General features: G+C 43.0%; 1 protein-coding gene across 2 annotated transcripts in view; it reads left to right on the top strand.

Moving 5' to 3' along the window:
• The first annotated feature begins 1,047 nt into the window (after positions 1-1,047).
• Positions 1,048-24,462, top strand: part of LOC118402851 (protein kinase C-binding protein NELL1-like) — a 387,979-nt gene continuing 364,564 nt past the window's right edge. For both annotated transcript variants that reach the window (XM_035801186.2, XM_052478791.1), the window contains exons 1-2: positions 1,048-1,186; positions 1,894-2,022. In XM_035801186.2, coding sequence (XP_035657079.2) covers positions 1,138-1,186; positions 1,894-2,022 — 178 coding nt within the window. In that variant the 5' untranslated portion in view covers positions 1,048-1,137. The remainder of the gene's footprint in view (positions 1,187-1,893; positions 2,023-24,462) is intronic.

Here is a 24,462-nt window from a genome sequence, read left to right on the forward strand (position 1 = left end):
AGTTACTAATTAGTAGACGTAGACTCGTCACACACATCATATCGAGAACTTTAAATCTCCCTTGCGCTCGGACTGCATTACTCTGCACACAAAGAAGGTCTTGTCCACGCTGTGGATAAATGCCATAATCGCTGACTAAATGTTATTGTTTCAATGTCAGCGCATGGCTTGTCGATGCAGGTAACCTCACAATATACACACTACACATATTGTGTGCCTCCCAAATGGCACTCTATTCCATACACAGTGCACTACTTTTGATCAGAGCCCACAGGGCAAAAGTAGCGCACAAGGGTGCCATTTGGGATGTGATTATTAACTGTATTGGAGAAACAAGGAGCGTGATTAATGGTATTCAACAAAGACAGCTCCCAGGAGGAAGGTAGGTTGGAGTACCCGTGCTTATAAAAAGCCCTCAGTATCCTAGGGGTGAGAGAGATTGATCGAGTTAGAGGGAAGGGAGAAGATAAAGGAGATGGACACATGTCGGGATTTATGGTTGAAATGCTGTTTAACACCGTGAAGTCCCGAATAAAAGACAAACATGAGGACCTGACTATGAGCTGGTTAAAGAAATCCGGTTGATTCAATTCATTTTAGGTTTATTATCATAGGCCTATTCTGTTGTGAAAAATGCTGCATCTGATTATCTGCAAAAAATAGCAAAGGCTATGTAAGAGATGATGATTCATGTGTTATGTGATTACATATAGTCTACTTGTTAGAATCCCAACTCTTATTACAGGTCCCCCAGTTGACTTTCTTCAAAAACCTTTCACTCCAGAATTGGACGTGTCTATAGTTTATGAAGGGGAGAATTAAGATTAATTTCGCTGTGCAACAATATCGTCTATAGATTCATTTCAATTCAGAAGGATGGCTAATGCGGATTTATTCCAGCTTTGTGAATAATGTCACTAATTGAATGGATGGCAATAGTATTTAGAGTAAATTCAAGAGAATTTACGTGCTCACCGACAGAACCCCTATTTCCATGATGTGGAACGCTCCGAGCCACTGCACCCAGCACCAGTGAGATGAGCACAGTTTGCGAGACAGACTCGAGCAAGTGTTTTGCCAGCGAAGCGCTCGACGTAGGATATTTCCGAGGAAACTGTACAGTGCAACTTCACACACATGGATATTTACGTGGCTTTGTTATCCGTAGTGCTCATTGCGAAACCAGGTAGGTGTCACACGGGGACATGTGCAGTTAGTTTACCTATTGTTTTTATTATCAGCTCTGTCAGCCTAGTTGTTTAATGCGCACCCTCTCCTTCTCCATAGCCCGATAAGCACCTCTATCGGCTTTTTGTTCGTTTGTCCCTTGTAGATTTGTTTTATTATGAATTTTAAAAAATTGTATCAATTTCCCCTCATTTATAAATCATATTTTTGGAATTAGTTTTATAGTACAGAATAATAGCATAGTTATCATCTCCTAAAACGTAGGGTATGTTGTTGTCAGACCACATCTGTAGAACGCGCATAAGTCCCTAAACAAATGACAGGTATCACACAGGTCGATGCAGCAGTCAATTTGTTCCCGCGCAACAATAAGTCCAATATTTGTATTATATAGAGTTTCATTTAAAGTCATCTGCCATTATACGGTATATGATGTCTCGTGCCATGCGATTTACGCGCTTTGTCTCTGATGTGATTGCCACTGTACCGAGGTGAAGGTGCTTTGAAATCGCATGAATTCAATTCTCATGTATTTGACTGTGTTGCAGTTCATTGTGTATCACGCAGAGGCGGAAGTTTGATGCTCAAACTCAATTATTAAAGAAGTGCCTTGTACGTTATACACATCGTGTAGGTGGGAGGATGTGTGATAGTAACTGTGCACCCAATGTGTGACAATGGCTAAATAATATTTCCCCCCTACAGTTTTCGGTTTTGGAATAGATCCCGATTACCAGATTGATATCATCAATGAACTTGACTTCGCAAATGCAACATTTGGAATTACCCAAGTGGCAGGGCTTCACAAAAATAGCAAAGCCTTCTTATTTCGAGGTAATGTATACTTTTTTTCTCTATGTGTTTGTTAATTGATAGCTCATTGTTTTATTTATCAGTGAATTGCAGAAATATTTTATTGGGCTTGGAATCATGAGAATGTTTGGTAAACTAATTTCATTTGTAAGATGTAGGTTACCCAAGCTCTGACTAGTGGTTGTAGGATTATCCAGAATATTTTAGGTAAACTGTTGGTAACAGATGCTGAACTAATCATCATCATTACATCACCAATGTATTGTAACGATTCTGGCTATATGAGCCATGTTACAATTCCAACCATGTGGGTAAACTCTCTTGGTGCAATGCGTAGGGTGCTTGCCATTCACAGCAGTGACCCAGGTTGACTTCCCTGCCCCTCTTGTTTGCTACGTTGGTGTCAGAAGTGGGATGGCAGCCGTGAGGCCATCATAACGCACAGGCCGTATGTATGAGGGGGCCGAGTAGTCAAACCACGGGCGATACACACTATACAATGTTACAATACCCATCAAGTGGGTTAACCCTATTGGCGCAATGCGTTGCGTTTGCCTTTATATTTATTAGGGATCCCCATTAGCTGCTGGCAAGGCAGCAGCTGTTCTCCCTGCGGTCCAAACACATTAATGCACTTACATCACACATGAAAGAAAATATAAAACAGTACATCATAAAGTGGTGTAATAATGTTATATACAATACAACATGTATAATACAGCAATATTACAGCGTGAGTGTGTGTTCTAGAGTATGTGTGTGTGTGTCTGTCTCTCTCTCCACAGTCCCCGCTGTTCCATTAGGTGAATTTTTATCCATTTTAAAAAAATCTGATTTGACTGCTTGCATCAGTTACCTGATGGGGAATAGAGTTCCATGTAGCCATGGCTCTACGTAGTACTTTATGCCACCCATAGTCTGTTCTTGACTTGGGGATTGTGAAGAGATGGTTGGTAACAGGTTGATTGGTCGGCTATTTGAGCCAGTAAAGGGGATCTACCATTCTTGGGTGGTGGAATTACTTCTGCTTCCCTACAGGCCTGAGGGCAGACACTTTCTTGTAGGCTTAGATTGAATATATGGCAAATAGGAGTGGCAATGTCATCCGCTATTATCCTCAGTCATTTTCCAGCCAAGTTGTCTGACGCTGGTGGCTTGTCATTGTTGATAGACAACACTTTTTTCCCCTCTTCCACACTCACTTTACGGAATTCAAACTCACAGTGCTTGTGTCTTTCATAATTTGGTCAGTTATACTTGGATGTGTAGCATCAGTGTTTGTTGCTGGCATGTCATGCCTACATTTGCTAATCTTGCCAATGAACCAATAACTAAAATTTGTCGACTTACAGCTGTATTCGCAGCAAAAGGTGGCGCTACAAAGTATTAACTTAAGGGGGCTGAATAATTTTGCACGCCCAATTTTTCAGTTTTTGATTTGTTAAAAAAGTTTGAAATATCCAATAAATGTCGTTCCACTGCATGATTGTGTCCCACAAAAAAAATACAGTTTTATATCTTTATGTTTGAAGCCTGAAATGTGGCAAAAGGTCGCAAAGTTCAAGGGGGCCGAATACTTTCGCAAGGCACTGTAGTTGGCAATATTAGTGGGTTTTGTAAGTTTGCATTTTTCCCCATAACCTCTCTGGGAAGGGGGTTCCGCTAGCGGAATCCCTGGCCTACAGCCAGTGAAATTGCAACATGTCAAACAATGTTTCTAATCAATCCTTAGGGTATTTTTATCATACATATTCAATAATGTTACAACCGGACAATACTGCTTTCATTAGAAAGGAAAGGGAACGGAGCTCGCACTCACGGCCACGTGTGATAAACAACTCATGGCTTTCAGCTGAGCCACTTACTCTGAGTGGTCTTATTCTCTCCCCTTTCACAATAGAAGCCTGAAACAACTCCTAAAGACTGTTGACATCGACTGGATATTCGATAGGCATTCACTTGAAAACTACAAACCTCAGAATTCCCACTTCCTGGTTGGATTTTTCTCAGGTTTTCGTCTGCCATATGAGTGCTGTTATACTCACAGACATTATTTTTAACAGTTTTGGAACCTTTTGAGTGTTTTCTATCCAAATCTACGAATTATATTTATGTGCATATTCTAGCTTCTGTGCCTGAGTAACAGGCAGTTTACTCTGGGCACGCTTTTCATCCAAACTTCCCAATGCTGCCTCCTATCACAAAGAGGTTTAATATAATTTAAGTTGCTCCAACAATTACTATCATTCTTTCTATCATTTATCTGTTGTAGTATAGTTTCTTCTTATTTTATTCAGTTTAGTCACATGATTTCTCAATTTGCAGTATGTTTGTCAATCTGTTGTGCAGCCAGACCTATTTGCTATTCCTTTAGCCTTGTCCCTCTCAACCATACCATTTTTCAATTCCTCGTAAATCCACAGGGATTATTTTATTGAATAAAAAACATGTTTACAGTAATTTCTTAATAGGCGCATGCTTATTAGTAACTGGAATATGCAATTTCATAAATGCGTCAAGTGCAGCGTCTGGTTGTTCCTCATTACACACCACAGACCAACAAATATTATTTTCATCACCGACATAGGAATCACTACAAAACTCTCATATATTAGGCCCAGCCTTTGGAACTTCGGCGCAAGTCTGCTGCTCATGCTCCCAGGTGATATTTATTTATAACAACGTTTCGATCCTTAGGTCTTCATTAGGCAGTTTGTACTCTGCCCATGAACATTTTCTTTGACTATTTATGCATATTACACATTCTAATATAATTCAGTAAGAAAGTGGTAACTATTACAACTTTAGGATTTGCATAGGCTCTTGAGGAACTCCAACACCTCTGATAGCATTATTGAAGCTACAAAACTGTCTGTTTTCAACCGTAACATGTGATGGCAATACAACAGAACAAAAACTCAACAACAAAAAATACAGTATATCTTAAAGCCATGCCCCCACTAAGCCACGTCTCCACTCCAGGGTTCCTCCAGGAACCCGTTGCTTCTTTGAACCATTTAAAGAACCCCTCAACTAACAGAAGGTGCAAATATGAATCATTGACTAGCAATGGTTACTTGAGGAACCCCAGGGGTTACTTGAAGATCTCCAGGGTTTCTCGAGTTACCACTAATTCTAAGAGTTTAGAGCACTGACACTCAAGAATAAGACCATTTCCAAAAACAATAAGAGCTTGCAGCGGGCAGCTGAACAAGGCAATATCAAGCAGCAACTCTGCAATCTCAACAAGTCAGCCTACAATGCACAAAGCCTGATATATGATCCTTTGGCCACTATTTACATATTAGTGCTGTGGAGTTTTGGATGAGGATGACAGGAACAGACTGTCAGGGTGGAGGGAGGGAGAGGGACAGAGGCTGAGAGAGCGAGACGATAGACAGCGAGAGAGGCACAGATCTGGCTGCTGCTGGGTTGGTAGACCTATTTCATGGCTGCGGGACTAGTCTCACCCCTTGTCCCCTGGTTGCTAGCGTTAGCCAGTGATGCATAAACAACAGATGTCATGTGTTGGCATGGGGAGCTAGACTTTTATGACCCTACATTACCGGTGAAGGAAAAATGTGTCACCGCTGGCGCTCCTGATAAACTAGTCAGATCAATGGAATCTCCCCATGAAGGTCTTCATCTAGTTTTGTCTAATCTTACCTGGTGCCTTTGGGAGAGAAGTGAAAACAGCAAGGGAGAGATGCTTACGCTCGCTGTTTTTCTTTCCTTCTGTTCTGTTGAAATATTTTGGTGCAGTTTGCATTGCTGGTGGTTGCATAATAATGAGAACATTGGACTAAGAGTGCTTGTATGTAACGAAGTTCATCTGTTGTTTGAAGAGAGTCAGACCGAAATGCAGCGTGTAGGTTACTCATGACTTTTAATGAAGATAATGCGGTACATGAAATAACTGAAAATACAAAAACAACAAACGAGTGAAACTAATTACAGCCTATCTGGTGACTAACACAGAGACAGGTACAATCACCCACGAAATACAACGCGCACTCAGGCTACCTAAATACGGTTCCCAATCCGAGACAACGAGAATCAGCTGACTCCAATTAGGAATCGCCTCAGGCAGCCAAGCCTAACTAGACACACCCCTAATAATACACACTCCCAATTAATACAAACCCCAATACGAAATACAACATATAAACCCATGTCACACCCTGGCCTACCCCAAACATATAACAAAAACACAAGATACAATGACCAAGGCGTGACAGAACCCCCTAAGGTGCGGACTCCGGGACGCACCTCAAGAGCATAGGGAGGGTCCGGGTGGGCGTCTGTCCATGGTGGCGGTTCTGGCTCGGGACGTGGACCCCACTCCATAAATGTCCTAGTTCCTCCCCTTCGCGTCCTAGGATAATCCACCTTCTCCGCCGACCATGGCCTAATAGTCCTCACCCTGATCCCCACATAACTGAGGGGCAGCTCGGGACCGAGGGGCAGCTCGGGACAGAGGGGCAGCTCGGGACAGAGGGGCAGCTCGGGACAGAGGGGCAGCTCGGGACAGAGGGACGGGACAGAGGGGCAGCTCGGGACAGAGGGACAGCTCGGGACAGAGGGGCAGCTCGGGACAGAGGGGCAGCTCGGGACAGAGGGGCAGCTCGGGACAGAGGGGCAGCTCAGGATAGAGGGGCATCTCAGGATAGAGGGGCATCTCAGGACAGCAGGGCAGCTCAGGACAGAGGGGCATCTCAGGACAGAGGGGCAGCTCAGGACAGAGGGGCAGCTCGGGACAGAGGGGCAGCTCGGGACAGAGGGGAGCCCGGGACCGCAACAGCCCAGTACTGAGGGGAAGCCCGGTACTGAGAGGGAGCCCAGTACAGAGAGGAAGCCTAGTACTGAAAGGAAGCTCAGTACTGAGAGGAAGCTCAGGCAGGTAGTAGGCTCCGGTAAATCCTGGCTGGCTGGTGGACCTGGATGATTCAGGTTGTCTGGCCGATCTAGAAGATCTTGGCAGACTGGCACTTCTGGCGGATCCTGGCAGACTGGCACTTCTGGCGGATCCTGGCAGACTGGTGACGCTGGGCCGACTGGCGGCGCTGGGCAGACAGGAGACTCCGGCAGCGCAGGAGAGGAGAAAGGCTCTGGCTGCGCTGAACAGGCGGGAGACTCCAACAGTGCAGGAGAGGAGAAAAGCTCTGGCTGCGCTGAACAGGCGATGCGCACTGGACGCGCTGGGCCGACTGGGAGCACTGGTGGCGCTGGACAGACAGGAGACTCCGGCAGCGCAGGAGAGGAGAAAGGCTCTGGCTGCGCTAAACAGGCGGGAGACTCCGATAGCGCAGGAGAAGAGAACAGCTCTGGTTGCGCTAAACAAGCGGGAGACTCCGGCAGCGCAGGAGGGGAGAAAAGCACTGGCTGCGCTGAACAGGCGAGGCGCACTGGAGGCCTGGTGCGTGGTGCTGGAACTGGTGGTACTGGCGCGAGGACACGCACAGGAAGCCTGGTGCGTGGTGCTGGAACTGGTGGTACTGGCGCGAGGACACGCACAGGAAGCCTGGTGTGGGGAGCTGCTACCGGAGGACTGGTGTGTAGAGGTGGCTCTGGATAGACAGGACCGTGCAGGCACACTGGAGCTCTTGAGCACCGAGCCTGCCCAAGCTTACCTGGCTCGATGCCCACTCTAGCCCGGCCAATAGGAAGGGCTGGTATGTGTCGCAGCTGGCTCTGCACCCGCACTGGAAACACCGTGCGCTCCATAGCATAACACGGTGCCTGCCCGGTCTCTCTAGCCCAACGGTGAGCACAGGGAGTATGCGCAGGTTTCCTACCTGGCATAACTATTCTCCCTTTTAGTCCCCCCAATACATTTTTGGGGGTGACTTTCCGGTTTCCAACCGCGTCGCCGTGCTGCCTCCTCATACTTGTGCCTCTCCGCTTTAGCTGCTTCTATTTCCTCCTTGGGAAGGCGATATTCTCCCGGCTGCGCCCAGGGTCCTTTTCCATCTAATATCATCTCCCAAGACCAGAAGTCCTCATATTGCTGCTCCTCACAATTAACAGGGAGAGTAGGCTCAGGTCTGACTCCTGACTCTGCCACTCTCTCTCTGCGCTTTCCCCCGTTACCTACGGTTTTCGCTCTGTAAAGCCGTGCTTTCCTTTTCGATTCCATACGTGTATAGCCCTCTTCGCTTTGCTGTAGGGAATCCCAGGCGGGCTCCTCCACCTGTCGATTTCTTCCCACGTCGTATAATCCCTGCTTCTGCCGTCCACAACGTCCTCCTTTAGATCCTGCCAGTTCACACGCTGCTCGGTCTGTGAATGGTGGTGGGTGATTCTGTAACGAAGTTCGTCTGTTGTTTGAAGAGAGTCAGACCGAAATGCAGCGTGTAGGTTACTCATGACTTTTAATGAAGATAATGTGGTACATGAAATAACTGAAAATATAAAAACAACAAGCGAGTGAAACTAATTACAGCCTATCTGGTGACTAACACAGAGACAGGTACAATCACCCACGAAATACAACGCGCACTCAGGCTACCTAAATACGGTTCCCAATCCGAGACAACGAGAATCAGCTGACTCCAATTAGGAATCGCCTCAGGCAGCCAAGCCTAACTAGACACACAATAATACACACTCCCAATTAATACAAACCCCAATACGAAATACAACATATAAACCCATGTCACACCCTGGCCTACCCCAAACATATAACAAAAACACAAGATACAATGACCAAGGCGTGACATTTTATTGATATTAGCGTCCATGCTGAGCTAATTGCCGAGATATGTAAACATTTGCCACACCAATTAACTGAATACTCGCACTCAATGAAATGGCTGTGTGTAGGGTAATTTCATCATTATGGAATAGTGCTGAGCGATTAACCAAATTGTTGATTTATTTTTGGTTATGATTACTAAGGAATAAAATTATTTTCTATTATCACATTTAAAAAGATAATGGAATATTATAATGGAATGTTTTGGCAATTGAATGTTCTCAATATTTGTCTTTATAATTTTGATAAAAACGCACTAAAATAATTGTAAGTATCATCATTGAAATCTGAAACCGGGTTTTTTGTTTTTTACCTGAACAGAAACGGAACCGACCTCAAAAAGCATGATGTATTATACAGTAAAGGTTTAATATGTATTAATTAATAATATAATACTAATTCAAGTTAGAGGGACAGTATTGCTGAAAACAGTTTTAAAATACCAGTATTTGGTTCATAGTAGGTATCGGGATGATTGGAGTGTTGATTTTATGTTCCTCCCATGGGTATAATCAATCTGCAGGCGTTAGCTATTACTTAAGCTTCTTTAAATAGTGCTAAGCGATTAGTGCTTTTTGATGTCGGTTGCATTTTTGTTAAAAAACTGTTTTTGATTTAGGTTAAAACAATATATAATAATACTTTCAATAGCTAATGCCTGTAAATTGATTATACTCATGTGGACACCTGGTTGTCGAACATCTCATTACAAAATCATGGCCATTTTAATATAGAGTTGGTCACCCCTTTCCTGCTATAACAGCCTCCACTCTTCTGAAAAGGCTTTCCACCAGATGTTGCAACATTGCTGGGGGGACTTGCTTCCATTCAGCCACGAGCATTAGTGAGGTCGAATACTGATGTTAGTCCTGTCTCGCAGTTGGCGGTCCAATTCATCCCAAAGGTGTTTGATGGGGTTGAGGTAAGGGCTTTGTGCAGGCCAGTCAAGTTCTTCCACACCGATCTTGACAAACCATTTCTGTATGGACCTCTCTTTGTGCACAGGGGAATTGTCATGCTGAAACAGGAAAGGGCCTTCACCAAACTGTTTCCACTAAGTTGGAAGCACAGAATCGTCTAGAATGTCATTGTAGGATGTTGTGTTAAGATTTCCCTTCACTGGAACTAAGGGGCCTAGACCAAACCATGGAAAACAGCTCCAGACCATTATTCCTCCTCCACCAAATGTACAGTTGGCACTATGCGTTCGGGCAGGTAGCGTTCTCCTGGCATCCTCCAAACCCAGATTAGTTTGTCGGACTGCCAGATGGTGAAGCGTGATCCATCACTCCAGAGAACGCATTTCCACTGCTCCAGAGTCCAACGGCGGCAAGCTTTACACCACTCCAGCCAACGCTTGGCATTGCGCATGGTGATCTTAGGCTTGTGTGCAGTTGTTCTGACATGGAAACCCATTTCATGAAGCTCCAGACAAACAGTTATTTTGCTGACATTGTTTCCAGAGGCAGTTTGGAAACACGGAAGTGAGTGTTGCAACCGAGGACACTTTTGTGTGTATATATTATGTATAGTCAACACTCCAATCTTGTCGATACCTACAGTAAAGCATACAGCATAAACATGGCAAATTGCATTTGACAATTTAATTGTAAAACAAAAACACATTTTGGTCCTGCAAATCAGTTTATATCTAGGCCTACAACATGAAATAAACCAAAACCCTAAAAGGTGATTTCGATTTGAAATAAGGTGCTTTATAATTGTTTCATATACAGGACCACTTAGTGTGGAATTGCTTTCTAATTTCCTCACATTTATTCTCAAGAGTTGTTGAAACATTGAGAAGATTGCAGTCGATGATGGGAGTCAACACAGTTTCATTGATTTTGTTTTTACTACCTCAAATGGAGATAAAGACCCGGCTCATCAACATCTCATCAATCAGATAACACAGCATTGATTGTCTAATTTAGTTGTTAAAAAAATAAGCTAATCAAGAGAAATACAGCATTCACCATCAGTCATGCATACTGTATTTATTGCAGTTCTGAGTAGTTTTTAATTTCTAGGCGGTTTAAACTTGTCAATCTCAAATGATTTTCGAACAACAGTTTGAATTGTGTGTTCCGCCTCCTCATAAAAGTAGGCCATTTCACTTCTGTAGACAATTATAATTTTTGGCTTTACTGAGCTGGACAAACTTCCCCAAGCACTTCCCCATTGTCAGAACAGGACCTGCACAAACTGTTTCACAGTTTCTGGCTGGTCCCCACATTGTAAAACAATGCTAATTGCGTTAGAAGTATTTGCTTGTTGTCTTTTGAAGATACCTTGACCTTATGACCATGGTTTGTTTTCATTTGGCCTGTTTAGCATAGCTCTGTTCTGCCCTTCCCCCTTGTGGAGCGCAACAGTTACTGTTTCTTACGTTATAGAACTCATGATCTGTGATTTTGTCAATGTAATTTTTTATAGCAGTGTTATGTTACTTTCATTGTTTTATTGATATATCTTGATATTGTATTCTAATTACTAATAATAATTTTTGATTCTGTACTTTCAGAAACCACACACAAAGTCTTGAACATTATTTGCCAATATCATAACTAGAGCTGGACATTTTCAAGCTGATGATTGAAGCCGGCTTTGTATGCTCGCAACATATTGTTTGAACGTACACTCCTTAACTGTTTTACTGGATGAAAACACAGCAAGAAAACACATAGGCCTATATGTAATTATCATCTATTTTATGGAAGTATTAGTGGTGGTTAAACAACAACTTTTTTTGTTCTAGATTAAAAAAACCTGCAAGAACTTGTGAATATGCATAACCCATATTTAATATTCATGCAGTGATTGAACAACTGCATTTCCACCCCCCATCTCTAAAGGCATATAATGGAACTGTATGTGAACTGTACTTCCAATTACAAAAAATCCCTCACCAGCATGGTCATCACCGTGGACCCGGACACCCCAAGACCCTCATAAAAATGGATGTCAGGGGTGGACCCTGTGTAGACTATATAATGGAATACCTAGGATAGGGTAAGTAATCCTTCTCACCCCCCCCTAAAAAGATTTAGATGCACTATTGTAAAGTGGCTGTTCCACTGGATGTCATAAGGTGTATGCACCAATTTGTAAGTCGCTCTGGATAAGAGCGTCTGCTAAATGACTTAAATGTAAATGTAAATGTTAAATGTAATGTCCTGGACAAATCATGTCTTCACGTCGCACATAACAAAGAACTTGACCCCAAACCTGTGCCTTTTGGAGGGAATATATTGACGGAAATCCAGCCTACCCTTCCATAACATCAGGGACTCATCAATGTGTAAGTCATGGTATGGCACAAAGACCCGACCAAATGCTGATGTCAGGTTGGTAAGAACATAAATTATTTTGTGTAACGGGTCATTTAGGTTGGCAGCAGCATTGTTGACGAAGGCATCGCAGCAGAACTAGGAAGCTCTTCTCCTGTAGGTGTAGCGATTGGTCTCCTCTACTATGTCTCCCACCACTCCTCTGTCAGAAACGGCACTCTGCCTCAGAGCGAAATGGCAAGGAGCTTTGCACTCCATACTGAGACTCATCAAAGCAAACTGCAGGGCCAGGAGGGGTGAAATGGCTGGCTGCCTTCCAGCTACAACAGACCTCCTGTACTTCATTCACTGTCGGTCTGTCTCCATTACCACCAGCATCTTCGAAGGGACCTGGGACTTCGTCAGTGGGCAAGGTGTCCTCAGATTCAGGGTTCTCAATGGATACAAGGTCGGGCGGGCAGCTCTTCAGAATCTGATTCCTGACTTTCATATTCAGTCATTGTCAGAATTTATAAAATTGCATTTTTTCCGCATTTGTGAGTTGTCTCCTTTTTGAAAGACATTGCTAATGTTCACAGCTTAGCCCTCTAGCTACATACTGTACATGTGACCCGTTTCAGGAAACTTGCAAAAGTTTTCACCAGCCTTGGCATTTTTCCTATTTTGTTGCCTTACAACCTGGAATTAAAATATATTTTTTGGGGGTTTGTGTAATTTGATTCACACAACATAAGACAAAAAACTCATAACTGCCCCCCCAAAGTCCATACTTTACTTTGTAGAGCCACCTTTTGCAGCAATTACAGCTGCAAGTCTCTTGGGGTATGTCTCTATAAGCTTGGCACATCTAGCCGCTGGGATTTTTGCCCATTCCTGAAGGAAAAACTGCTCCAGCTCCTTCAAGTTGAATGCTGGTGTACAGCAATCTTTAAGTCATACCGCATATTCTCAATTGTATTGAGGTCTGGGTTTTGACTAGGCCATTCCAAGACATTTAAATGTTTCCCTTTAAACCACTCGAGTGTTGCTTTAGCAGTATGCTTAGGGTCATTTTCCTGCTGGAAGGTGAACCTCCATCCCAGTCTCAAATCTCTGGAAGACGGAAACAGGTTTCCCTCAAGAATTTCTCTGTATTTAGCGCCGTCCATCATTCCTTCAGTTCAAAACATGATGGTGTTCTCAGGGTGATGAGAAGTGTTGGATTTCCGCCAGACATAGCGTTTTCCTTGTCTCATCTGACCAGAGTACTTTCTTCCATATGTTTGGGGAGTCTCCCACATGCCTTTTGGCGAACACCAAACGTGTTTGCTTATTTGTTTTTGAGCAATTACTTTTTTTTGTTGCTTTTACCCCTTTTTTCTCCCCAATTTCGTGGTATCAAATTGGTAGTAGTTACAGTCTTGTCTCATCGATGCAACTCCAGTACGGACTCGGGAGAGACGAGGGTCGGGAGCCATGTGTCCTCCGAAACACAACCCAACCAAGCCACACTGCTTCTTGACACAATGCCCATCCAACCCGGAAGCCAGCCTCACCAATGTGTCGGAGGAAACAAGGTACAACTGGCGACCTGGTCAGGAACAGGAGTCGCTAGTGCGTGATGAGAAAAGGATTTATCTGCCGGCCAAACCCTCCCTAACCCGGACGATGCTGGGCAAATTGTGTGCCGCCCCATGGGCCTCCCTGTCGCGGCCGGCTGCGACAGAGCCTGGACTCAAATCCTGGTGGCACAGCCTTAGACCACTGCGCCACCCGGAAGGCCCAGCAATGGCTTTTTTTCTGGCCACTCTTCCGTAAAGCCCAGCTCTGTGGAGTGGTCTTATGGTCAAATGGACAGATACTCTAATCTCCATTGTGGAGCTTTGCAGCTCCTTCAGGGTCATCTTTGGTCTCTTTGTTGCCTCTCTGATGATTTCCCTCCTTGCCTGGTCCGTGAGTTTTGATGGGCGGCCCTCTCTTGACAGGTTTGTTGTGGTGCCATTTTCTTTCCATTTAAAAAAATAGATTTAATGGTGCTCTGTGGGATGTTCAAAGTTTTGGATATTTTTTTTAACCCAACGCTGATCAGTACTTCTCCACAACTTTGTCCCTGACCTGTTTAGAGAGCTCCTTGGTGTTCGTGGTGCCGATTGCTTGGTGGTGCCCCTTGCTTAGTGGTGTTGCAGACTCTGGGGCCTTTCAGAACACGTGAATATATACTGAGATCATGTGACAGATCATGTGACACTTAGATTGCACACAGGTGGACTATATTTAACTAATTATGTGACTAAGGTTATTGGTTGCACCAGATCTTATTTAGGGTCTTCATAGCAAAGAGGTTGAATACATACAATATGCACGCACCACTTTTTCACTTTTTTAATTTCACTTCACCAATTTGGACTATTTTGTGTATGTCACGATGGCAACACCCACCCGTAACACGCGCTCCAGCAGGTGTATCTCACTGATCATCCCTAAAGCCATCACCTATTTTGGCCGCCTTTCGTTCCAGTTCTCTGCTGCCTGTGACTGGAACGAATTGCAAAAATCGCTGAAGTTGGAGACTTTTATTTCCCTCACCAACTTCAAACATCGCTGTACATAGCCTATCGGTAAATAGCCCACCCATTTTTACCTACCTCATCCCCATACTGTTTTTATTTATTTTCTTTTCTGCTCTTTTGCACACTAATATCTCTACCTGTACATGACCATCTGATCATTTATCACTCCAGTGTTAATCTGCAAAATTGTAATTATTCGCCTACCTACCTCCTCATGCCTTTTGCACACGATGTATATAGACTCTCCTTTTTACTACTGTATTATTGACTTGTTAATTGTTTACTCCATGTGTAACTCTGTGTTGTCTGTTCACACTGCTATGCTTTGTCTTGGCCAGGTCGCAGTTGCAAATGAGAACTTGTTCTCAACTAGCCTACCTGGTTAAATAAAGGTTAAAATCCAATTAATTTCCAGATTGTAATGCAATTCTGTTTTTTTTTTAAATGCGAACGGTTGTGAATACTTTTGCAAGGCACTGTATGTCGCAGGTCACTTGTAACGATGAACACTATGAGTCGGTAAGCATGTTCTGGGAGTGAATACATTTAACCTCTTGCTCCTACCTGACACGCAGGCGTCCCATCTAGACATCTGGAAATGCAAATGCGCTACGCTAAATGCTAATAGTACTAGTTAAAACTCAAACGTTCATTAAAATACACATGCAGGGTATGGAATTAAAGCTACACTCGTTGTGAATCCAGGCAACAAGTCAGATTTTTAAAATGCTTTTCGGCGAAAGCATGAGAAGCTATTATCTGATAGCATGTAACACCCCAAAAGACCCGTAGGGGACGTAAACAAAATAATTAGCATAGTCATCGCTACACAAACCGCACAAATAAAATATAAAACATTCATTACCTTTGACCATCTTCTTTGTTGGCACTCCTAGATGTCCCATAATCACTATTGTTTTTTTTTCTCGATTAAATCGGTCCATATATAGCCTAGATATCGATCTATGAAGACTGTGTGATAAACGAAAAAAAATAGCATCTTATAACGTAACGTCATTTTTTTAAATTAAAAAAGTTGACGATAAACTTTCACAAAACACTTCGAAATACTTTTGTAATGCAACTTTAGGTATTAGTAAACGTTAATAAGCGATCAAATTGATCACGAGGCGAAGTATATTCTTTAGCTGTCCGTCTGGAAATAATGTCCGGGTAAATCTCAACCAAAATATCCGGTCGGAGACCGGAAGAACTGCGCTGCCTTGCGTCTGTTTGACCAAGAAACAAAGAGTAGGCAAATGACAAGACTCTAGACAACGTGTGGAAGCTGTAGGTATTGCAACCTCAGCCCCATTAAATGTGGTTTACCTTTATCAATGGGTTCAAGTCGCGCATGGATATATTTTTCCATTTTCAGTGATCAGATTTTCCTGCACTTTTCGATGAAACTCACGTTCTGTTATAGTCACAGCCGTGATTTAACCAGTTTTATAAACATCTGAGTGTTTTCTATCCACACATACTAATCATATGCATATACTATATTCCTGGCATGAGCAGCAGGGTGCTGAAATGTTGCGCGATTTTTAACAGAATGTTCAAAAAAGTGGGGGGTCGGAGTAACAGGTTAATAAATAAATTAACATAACAATAAACACAAACAGCGAACCGACATGAAACAGGAACAATGACGACTGGGGAAGAAACTGAAGGCAGTGACATATAAAGAACAGATAATCAAAGAGGTGATGGAGTCCACGTGTGTGTCATTATGCGCGTAACTCTGATGACAGGTGTGTGCCCTAACGAGCAGCCTGGTGACCTAGAGGCCAGAAAATGGGGCAACACATGACATCACTACTTCACACGAGAGCCAATTGAATTTTTTTTTAATCAATGTGTTTTTTGGCAGCAATGCCTTCTGGAACATGTGCATTTTGATATGCCTTATTACCAGACTTCTATGCCATCGGTAAATACAAATAAAAATGTTAAATTACGAGCCTAGATGGTTTAGCCTCAGAAAAAGCCGGCAACCTTCCCGCTAGCCATGATTGGCTGAGATAATGTGTGGGCTGGACATGCCGAGCGATGAATTGGGATTGGTCTGCCATATAGCATGCTTCCTGTCCATTTGAGCTGGTCAGTATGTCTAGGTAATCCTGTCTAACACTCATTTCTTTTAAACAAAAATTGCTTAGTATAACTGCACAAGTGTTGCGCACCACTTTCTGGAGGACCGAGTTTTGAAATCAGTGGAATTCAAGTATCAAAGCTAAGGAGATATTATATTTTCAAACTAAGGTCAACCATGGCATCTGTGACAGGGCATCCAACCATGATATACAGTGCCTTGCGAATGTATTCGGCCCCATTGAACTTTGCGACCTTTTGCCACATTTCAGGCTTCAACCATGAAGATATAAAACTGTATTTTTCTGTGAAGAATCAACAACAAGTGGGACACAATCATGAAGTGGAACGACATTTATTGGATATTTCAAACTTTTTTAACAAATCAAAAACTGAAAAATTGGGCATGCAATCATGCATTCAGCCCCTTTAAGTTAATTCTTTGTAGTGCCAGCTTTTGCTGCGATTACAGCTGTAAGTCGCTTGGGGTATGTCTCTATCAGTTTTGCACATCGAGAGACTGAATTTTTTTCCCATTCCTCCTTGCAAAACAGCTCGAGCTCAGTGAGGTTGGTTGGAGAGCATTTGTGAACAGCAGTTTTCAGTACTTTCCACAGATTCTCGATTGGATTCAGGTCTGGACTTTGACTTGGCCATTCTAACACCTGGATATGTTTATTTTTGAACCATTCCATTGTAGATTTTGCTTTATATTTTGCTTTATATTTTGGATCATTGCCTCTTCAACCTCAGGAGGCTGAAGAAATTCGGCTTGTCACCAAAAGCACTCACAAACTTCTACAGATGCACAATCGAGAGCATCCTGGCGGGCTGTATCACCACCTGGTACGGCAACTGCTCCGCCCTCAACCGTAAGGCTCTCCAGAGGGTAGTGAGGTCTGCACAACGCATCACCGGGGGCAAACTACCTGCCCTACAGGACACCTACACCACCCGATGTTACAGGAAGGCCATAAAGATCATCAAGGACATCAACCACCCGAACCACTGCCTGTTCACCCCGCTATCATCCAGAAGGTGAGGTCAGTACAGGTGCATCAAAGCTGGGACCGAGAGACTGAAAAACAGCTTCTATCTCAAGGCCATCAGACTGTTTAACAGCCACCACTAACATTGAGTGGCTGCTGCCAACACACTGTCATTGACACTGACCCACACCAAACACATGTTTGTGGCAAACTTTAAACAACACTTTTTATGGATATCTTTAAGAAATGGCTTTCTTCTTGCCACTCTTCCATAAAGGCCAGATTTGTGCAATATACGACTGATTGTTGTCATATGGACAGAGTCTCCCACCTCAGCTGTAGATCTCTGCAGTTCATCCAGAGTGATCATGGGCCTCTTGGCTGCATCTCTGATCAGTCTTCTCCTTGTATGAGCTGAAAGTTTAGAGGGACGGCCAGGTCTTGGTAGATTTGCAGTGGTCTGATACTCCTTCCATTTCAATATTATCGCTTGCACAGTGCTCCTTGGGACGTTTAAAGCTTGGGAAATCTTTTTGTATCCAAATCCGGCTTTAAACTTCTTCACAACAGTATCTCGGACCTGCCTGGTGTGTTCCTTGTTCTTCGTGATGCTCTCTGCGCTTTTAACGGACCTCTGAGACTATCATAGTGCAGGTCCATTTATACGGAGACTTGATTACACACAGGTGGATTGTATTTATCATCATTAGTCATTTAGGTCAACATTGGATCATTCAGAGATCCTCACTGAATTTCTGGAGAGAGTTTGCTGCACTGAAAGTAAAGGGGCTGAATAATTTTGCACGCCCAATTTTTCAGTTTTTGATTTGTTAAAAAAGTTTGAAATATCCAATAAATGTCGTTCCACTTCATGATTGTGTCCCATTTGTTGTTGATTCTTCACAAAAAAATACAGTTTTATATCTTTATGTTTGAAGCCTGAAATGTGGCAAAAGGTCGCAAAGTTCAAGGGGGCCGAATACTTTCGCAAGGCACTGTATATGGGTAAGATTGTCTTGCCAGCTACATTTTCAGATATTACACGCTCATCATTTTTTACAATTGTTTTCATTTCAAGTTAAAGTATACTGTTAGCGAGTTACAATTGTGTGAATGATCTTATTATTTGTATCTCAGAGCCATTTGCTTGGCTAGTTATAGCCTGATGTTAGTGAGTTAACATTGAACCTGGTTGATTAGATACCTGCAGATTCATGCAGGGTAGTAATATATTGAGATGGGATTATGGTTCATTGTTTACCTAGCTAGCTAACAAAAGACTCAACTATGCAAGTCACATTTTCAGGTGCGTTTGTAAATTCAGTCTGAAAAATCTACTCCGATTTCAGAGTACTCTCATCTGATTGTGCCAGAGTTCAGAATAACTGAACAATTTACAAACAATTTGCGAACATTGGAGAATAGCTTGTTTGAAAATTGTGTTTACTGTACATTCTCTCAATAAATTAGTATTCTTTGTAAAAAAAATCTGCAAATTGATTGGGAATATCAGCTGGTTTTGTTATTGTTCTCCCTTCAACTGCCACACTATTTGATATTTTATTAGGCTCCCCATAGCTGATGCAAAGCAGCAGCTACTCTTCCTGGGGTCCACACAAATCATGAAACATGACATAACACAGAACATTAATAGACAAGAACAGCTCAAGGACAGAACGGCACAAAGTAAAAAAACAAATGCAAAAAGGCACACACAGCCTACATACCCACAAACTACCTAGGTCAAATAGGGGAAGGCTTAACATGTTCCTTTTTTTTTACCAGGTTTGCTGTTCATTTGAGCAATATGAGATGGAGCAGTTCCATGCAAAAATTGCTCTATATGATACTGTATTTTTTCTTGAATTTGTTCTGGATCTGTGGACTGTGAAAAGAAAGTGTGTGTCAGAGCTGTGTGTAAATTGACTATGCAAACAATTTGGAATTTTCAACACATTGTTTCCTATGAAAAGAAGTGATGCAGTCACTCTCCTCAACTCTTAGCTAAGAGAGACTGGTATGTATAGTTTTTATAATCAGCCCTCTGATTACAATGAAAAGCAAAATGTGCTGCTCTGTTCTGGGCCAGCTGCAACTTAACTAGGTCTTTACTTGAAGCACTTGACCACCAGACTGGACAAGAATCAAGATTAGACAAAACTAGAGCCAGAAGGACTTTTTGGAGTGTGGTGTCTAAGTAGAGCATCTCTTTATTATGGACAGACCTCTCCCCATTTTTACAACCTTTGAATCTACAGTAAATCAAATCAAATAACATTTTATTTGTCACATACACATGGTTAGCAGATGTTAATGCGAGTGTAGCGAAATGCTTGTGCTTCTAGTTCCGACAATGCAGTAATAACCAACAAGTAATCTAACCTAAGAATTCCACAACTACTACCTAATACACACAAGTGTAAAGGGATAAATAATATGTGCATAAAGATATATGAATGAGTGATGGTATAGAATGACATAGGCAAGATGTATAAACTGTACTCGATGGTATCGAGTAGAGTATATACATATGAGATGAGTAATGTAGGTTATGTAAACATAAAAGTGGCATAGTTTAAAGTGGCTAGTGATACATGTATTACATAAAGATGGCAAGATGCAGTAGATGATATAGAGTACAGAATATACATATGAGATGAGTAACGTAGGGTATGTAGACATTATATTATGTGGCATTGTTTAAAGTGACTAGTGATACATTTTTTCCATCAGTTCCCATCAATTCTATTATTAAAGTGAGCTGGAGTTGAGTCAGTATGTTGGCAGCAGCCACTCATTGTTAGTGGTGGCTGTTTAACAGTCTGATGGCCTTAAGATAGAAGATGTTTTTCATTCTCTCTGTCCCTGCTTTGATGCACCTGTATTGACCTCACCTTCTGGATGATAGTGGGGTGAACAGGCAGTGGCTCGGGTGGTTGTTGTCTTTGATGATCTTTATGGCCTTCCTGCGCTATCAGGCGCTGTAGGGGTCATGGAGGGCAGGCTGTTTGCCCCCGGTGATGCGTTGTGCAGACCTCACTACCTTCTGGAGAGCCTTATGGTTGTGGGCGGAGCAGTTGCCATACCAGGCGGTGATACAGCCCGACAGGATGCTCTTGATTGTGCATCTGTAGATGTTTGTGAGTGCTTTTGGTGACAAGCCAAATTTCTTCAGCCTCCTGAGGAAGGTTGCTGTGCCTTCTTCACAACGCTGTCTGTGTGGGTGGACCAATTCAGTTTGTATGTGATGTGTACGCCTAGGAACTTAAAACTTACTACCCTCTCCACTACTGTCCCGTCGATGTGGATAGGCGGGTGCTCCCGCTGCTGTTTCCACGATCATCTCCTTTGTTTTGTTGACGTTGAGTGTGAGGTTATTTTCCTGACACCACCCTCCGAGGGCCCTCACCTCCTCCCTGTAGGCCGTCTCGTCGTTGTTGATAATCAAGCCAACCACTGTAGTGTCATCCGCAAACTTGATGATTGAGTTGGAGGCGTGCATGGCCACGCAGTCGTGGGTGAACAGGGAGAACAGGAGAGAGCTCTGATCGCACCCTTGTGGGGCCCCAGTGTTGAGGATCAGCGGGGTGGAGATGTTGTTACCTACCCTCACCACCTGGAGGCGGCCAGTCAGGAAGTCCAGTACCCAGTTGCACAGGGCAGGGTCGAGACCCAGGGTCGATGAACAGCATTCTCACATAGGTATTCCTCTTGTCCAGATGGGTTAGGGCAGTGTGCAGTGTGGTTGCGATTGCGTCGTCTGTGGACCTATTGGGGCGGTAAGCAAATTGGAGTGGGTCTAGGGTGTCAGGTAGGCTGGAGTTGATATGGTCCTTGACTAGTCTCTCAAAGCACTTCATGATGACGGAAGTGAATATTACTGGGCGGTAGTTGTTTAGCTCAGTTACCTTAGCTTTCTTGGGAACAGGAACAATGGTGGCCCTCTTGAAGCTTGTGGGAACAGCAGGCTGGGATAAGGATTGATTGAATATGTCCGTAAACACACCAGCCAGCTGGTCTGCGCATGCTCTGAGGACTCGCCTGGGCTCCAGCCTTGCGAGGGTTAACACGTTTAAATGTTTTACTCACGTCAGCTGCAGTGAAGGAGAGTCCTCAGGTTTTGGTAGCGGGCCATGTCAGTGGCACTGTATTGTCCTCAAAGCGAGCAAAGAAGTTGTTTAGTCTGTCTGGGAGCAAGACATCCTGGTCCGCGACGGGACTGGTTTTCTTTTTGTAATCCGTGATTGACTGTAGACCCTGTCACATACCTCTTGTGTCCGAGCCGTTGAGGGAATAGCTACACTTTGTTTGTATTCAGTCATGTCCGGTTACCCTTCCTGGTTAAAAGCAGTGGTTTGCACATTCAGTTTCGAGCGAATGCTGCCATCAATCCACGGTTTCTGGTTTGGGAATGTTTTAAAAGACGCTGTGGGTACGACATCGCCGATGCACTTTCTAATGAACTCGCTCACCGAATCAGTGTATTCATCAATGTTGTTGTTGGACGCAATACGGAACATATCCCAATCCACGTGATCGAAGCAGTCTTGAAGTGTGGAATCAGATTGGTCGGACCAGCGTTGAACAGACCTGAGCGTGGGAGCTTCTTGTTTTAGTTTCTGTCTGTAGAGTGGAAGCAACAAAATGGAGTCGTGGTCAGCTTTTCCGAAAGGAGGGCGGGGGAGAGCCTTATATGCGTCGCGGAAGTTAGAATAACAATGATCCAGGGTATTACCAGCCCTGGTTGCACAGTCTTGTTTCCAGTCTTGTTTTCAGATTAGCCTTGTTAAAATCCAGTTTACATAGAGTCAAATAAAGTTTGTTCAGGGCCATCGATGTGTCTGCTTGGGGGGGAATATATACTGTGATTATAATCGAAGAGTTGCAGTTAACTCTCTAATGAACTTGTGCTGTGTATCAGAGGTAACTCTGGGTCTTCCTTTCCTGTGGCGGTCCTCATGAAAGCCAGTTTCATCATAGCGCTGGATGGTTTTGCGACTGCACTTGATGAAATTTTCCGGATTGACTGACCATGTCTTGAAGTAAAAATGGACTGTCAGTTCTCTTTGCTTATTTGAGCTGTACTTGCCATAATTGGGACATTTACCAAATAGGGTTATCTTCTGTATACCGCCCCTACCTTGTCACAACTGACTGTCTCAAACGCATTATGAAGGAAACATTCCACAAATTAACTTTTAACAAGGCACACCTGTTAATTGAAATGCATTCCAGGTGACTACCTCATGAAGCCGGGTGAGAGAATGCCAGTAGTGTGCAAGGCTGTCATCAAGGCAACGGGTGGCTACTTTGAATAATCTCAAATATAAAACATATTTTGATTTGTTTAACACTATTTTTCGTTACTACATGATTCCCAATGTGTTATTTCATGGTGTTGATGTCTTCTCTATTATTCTATAATGTAGAAAATAGTAAAAATAAAGAAAAACCCTGGAAGTAGTAGTTGTGTTCAAACTTTTGACTGGTACTGTACATGTTTTGACCATGACAGTTTACAATCCAAGGTAACGACAAGTAATTTAGTCTCCGTAACTTGTTCAACAGCCACACCATTCATTACCAGATTCAGCGGAGGTCTAGAACTTATGGAATGATTTGTACCAAATTCAATGCTCTTAGTTTTAGTTATGTTCAGGACGAATTTATTCCACACAGTCCAAAACACTATTAAAGGTTTCACTATTTGACTTCATTAGCTGTGGTGGCTGATGTGTGTATGGTTGAATCATCAGCATACATGAACACAGATGCTTTGTTTAATGCCAGTGGCAGGTCATTGGTAAAAATAGTAAAGAGTAGAGGGCCTAGAGAACTGCCCTGCGGTACACCATACTTTACATATTTGACATTAGTGAAGCTTCAATTAAAGAAACCCCTTTGAGTTATTTGATAGATTGCTTTGATTAACAAACATTTTTACATTTTTGGGGCCTATTTTAACAATGAAAAAGCTTAGTCTCAATTCAATTATCTTCGTGACATCTTTACCTACAAGGATATACCATGACACCTGACATTCTTAATTTAATAAAACACACTTTTGAATGTAGTTTTCATAACATTGCGTTGAGCTACTGCAGCACTACTACTGCACATTTAACCCTCCATGCTGCCCTGATGCTGGTCTGCTATTAACCCTACTTCAAATAGCAGGCGCTCTCCAGAGGACCTTTTTGAAACAAAATCAGTTCTATCATGGTCGAAAATCAGACTTGTCTTTCGCTGTTGTTGTTTGCTAAACTACCAGGGAAAAGCAGCATGTCCACTTTTGGCATACTACTAGTAGCCATGTATTAATCTAACAGTAATTGTAATGTCCTAAAAGTAGCTGTACTACCCAATGATGCTTATGTACTTGCGATACACACTCCGTATCTCAAAGACACAGATACTTTGGTTGAAAAAACAATGTGCTTTTAGCTCAATATTGAGATTTAAGAAATTAAAAATTAACTACATAAAGCTGAGACCCTCAATGATGACAACAGTAGTTGCTGCCAAAACTGTGCTTTTCCCACAATTGCATTATAAAGTGTTATACATTTTTCTCTCCCTCTACTCGGGATGCACATGGGGGGAAGAGGGAGTGACTGTGGCTCATCACAGCAGCAGACCTCAGTAAAACAGGCAGAGGGGCATTGCATACACTCATTGTTGGAATCAATAATGCACTTTATTGTTTGACCAATTCATGTTTTTTGAGTGTAGTGACCAGGTAGAGCATGCAGCTGGTACCGACGTTGAACTCGCACAGCCAAGGC

The sequence above is a fragment of the Oncorhynchus keta genome, chromosome 2 (genome assembly GCF_023373465.1).
Source record: "Oncorhynchus keta strain PuntledgeMale-10-30-2019 chromosome 2, Oket_V2, whole genome shotgun sequence".
Classification (NCBI taxonomy): Eukaryota; Metazoa; Chordata; class Actinopteri; order Salmoniformes; family Salmonidae; genus Oncorhynchus; species Oncorhynchus keta.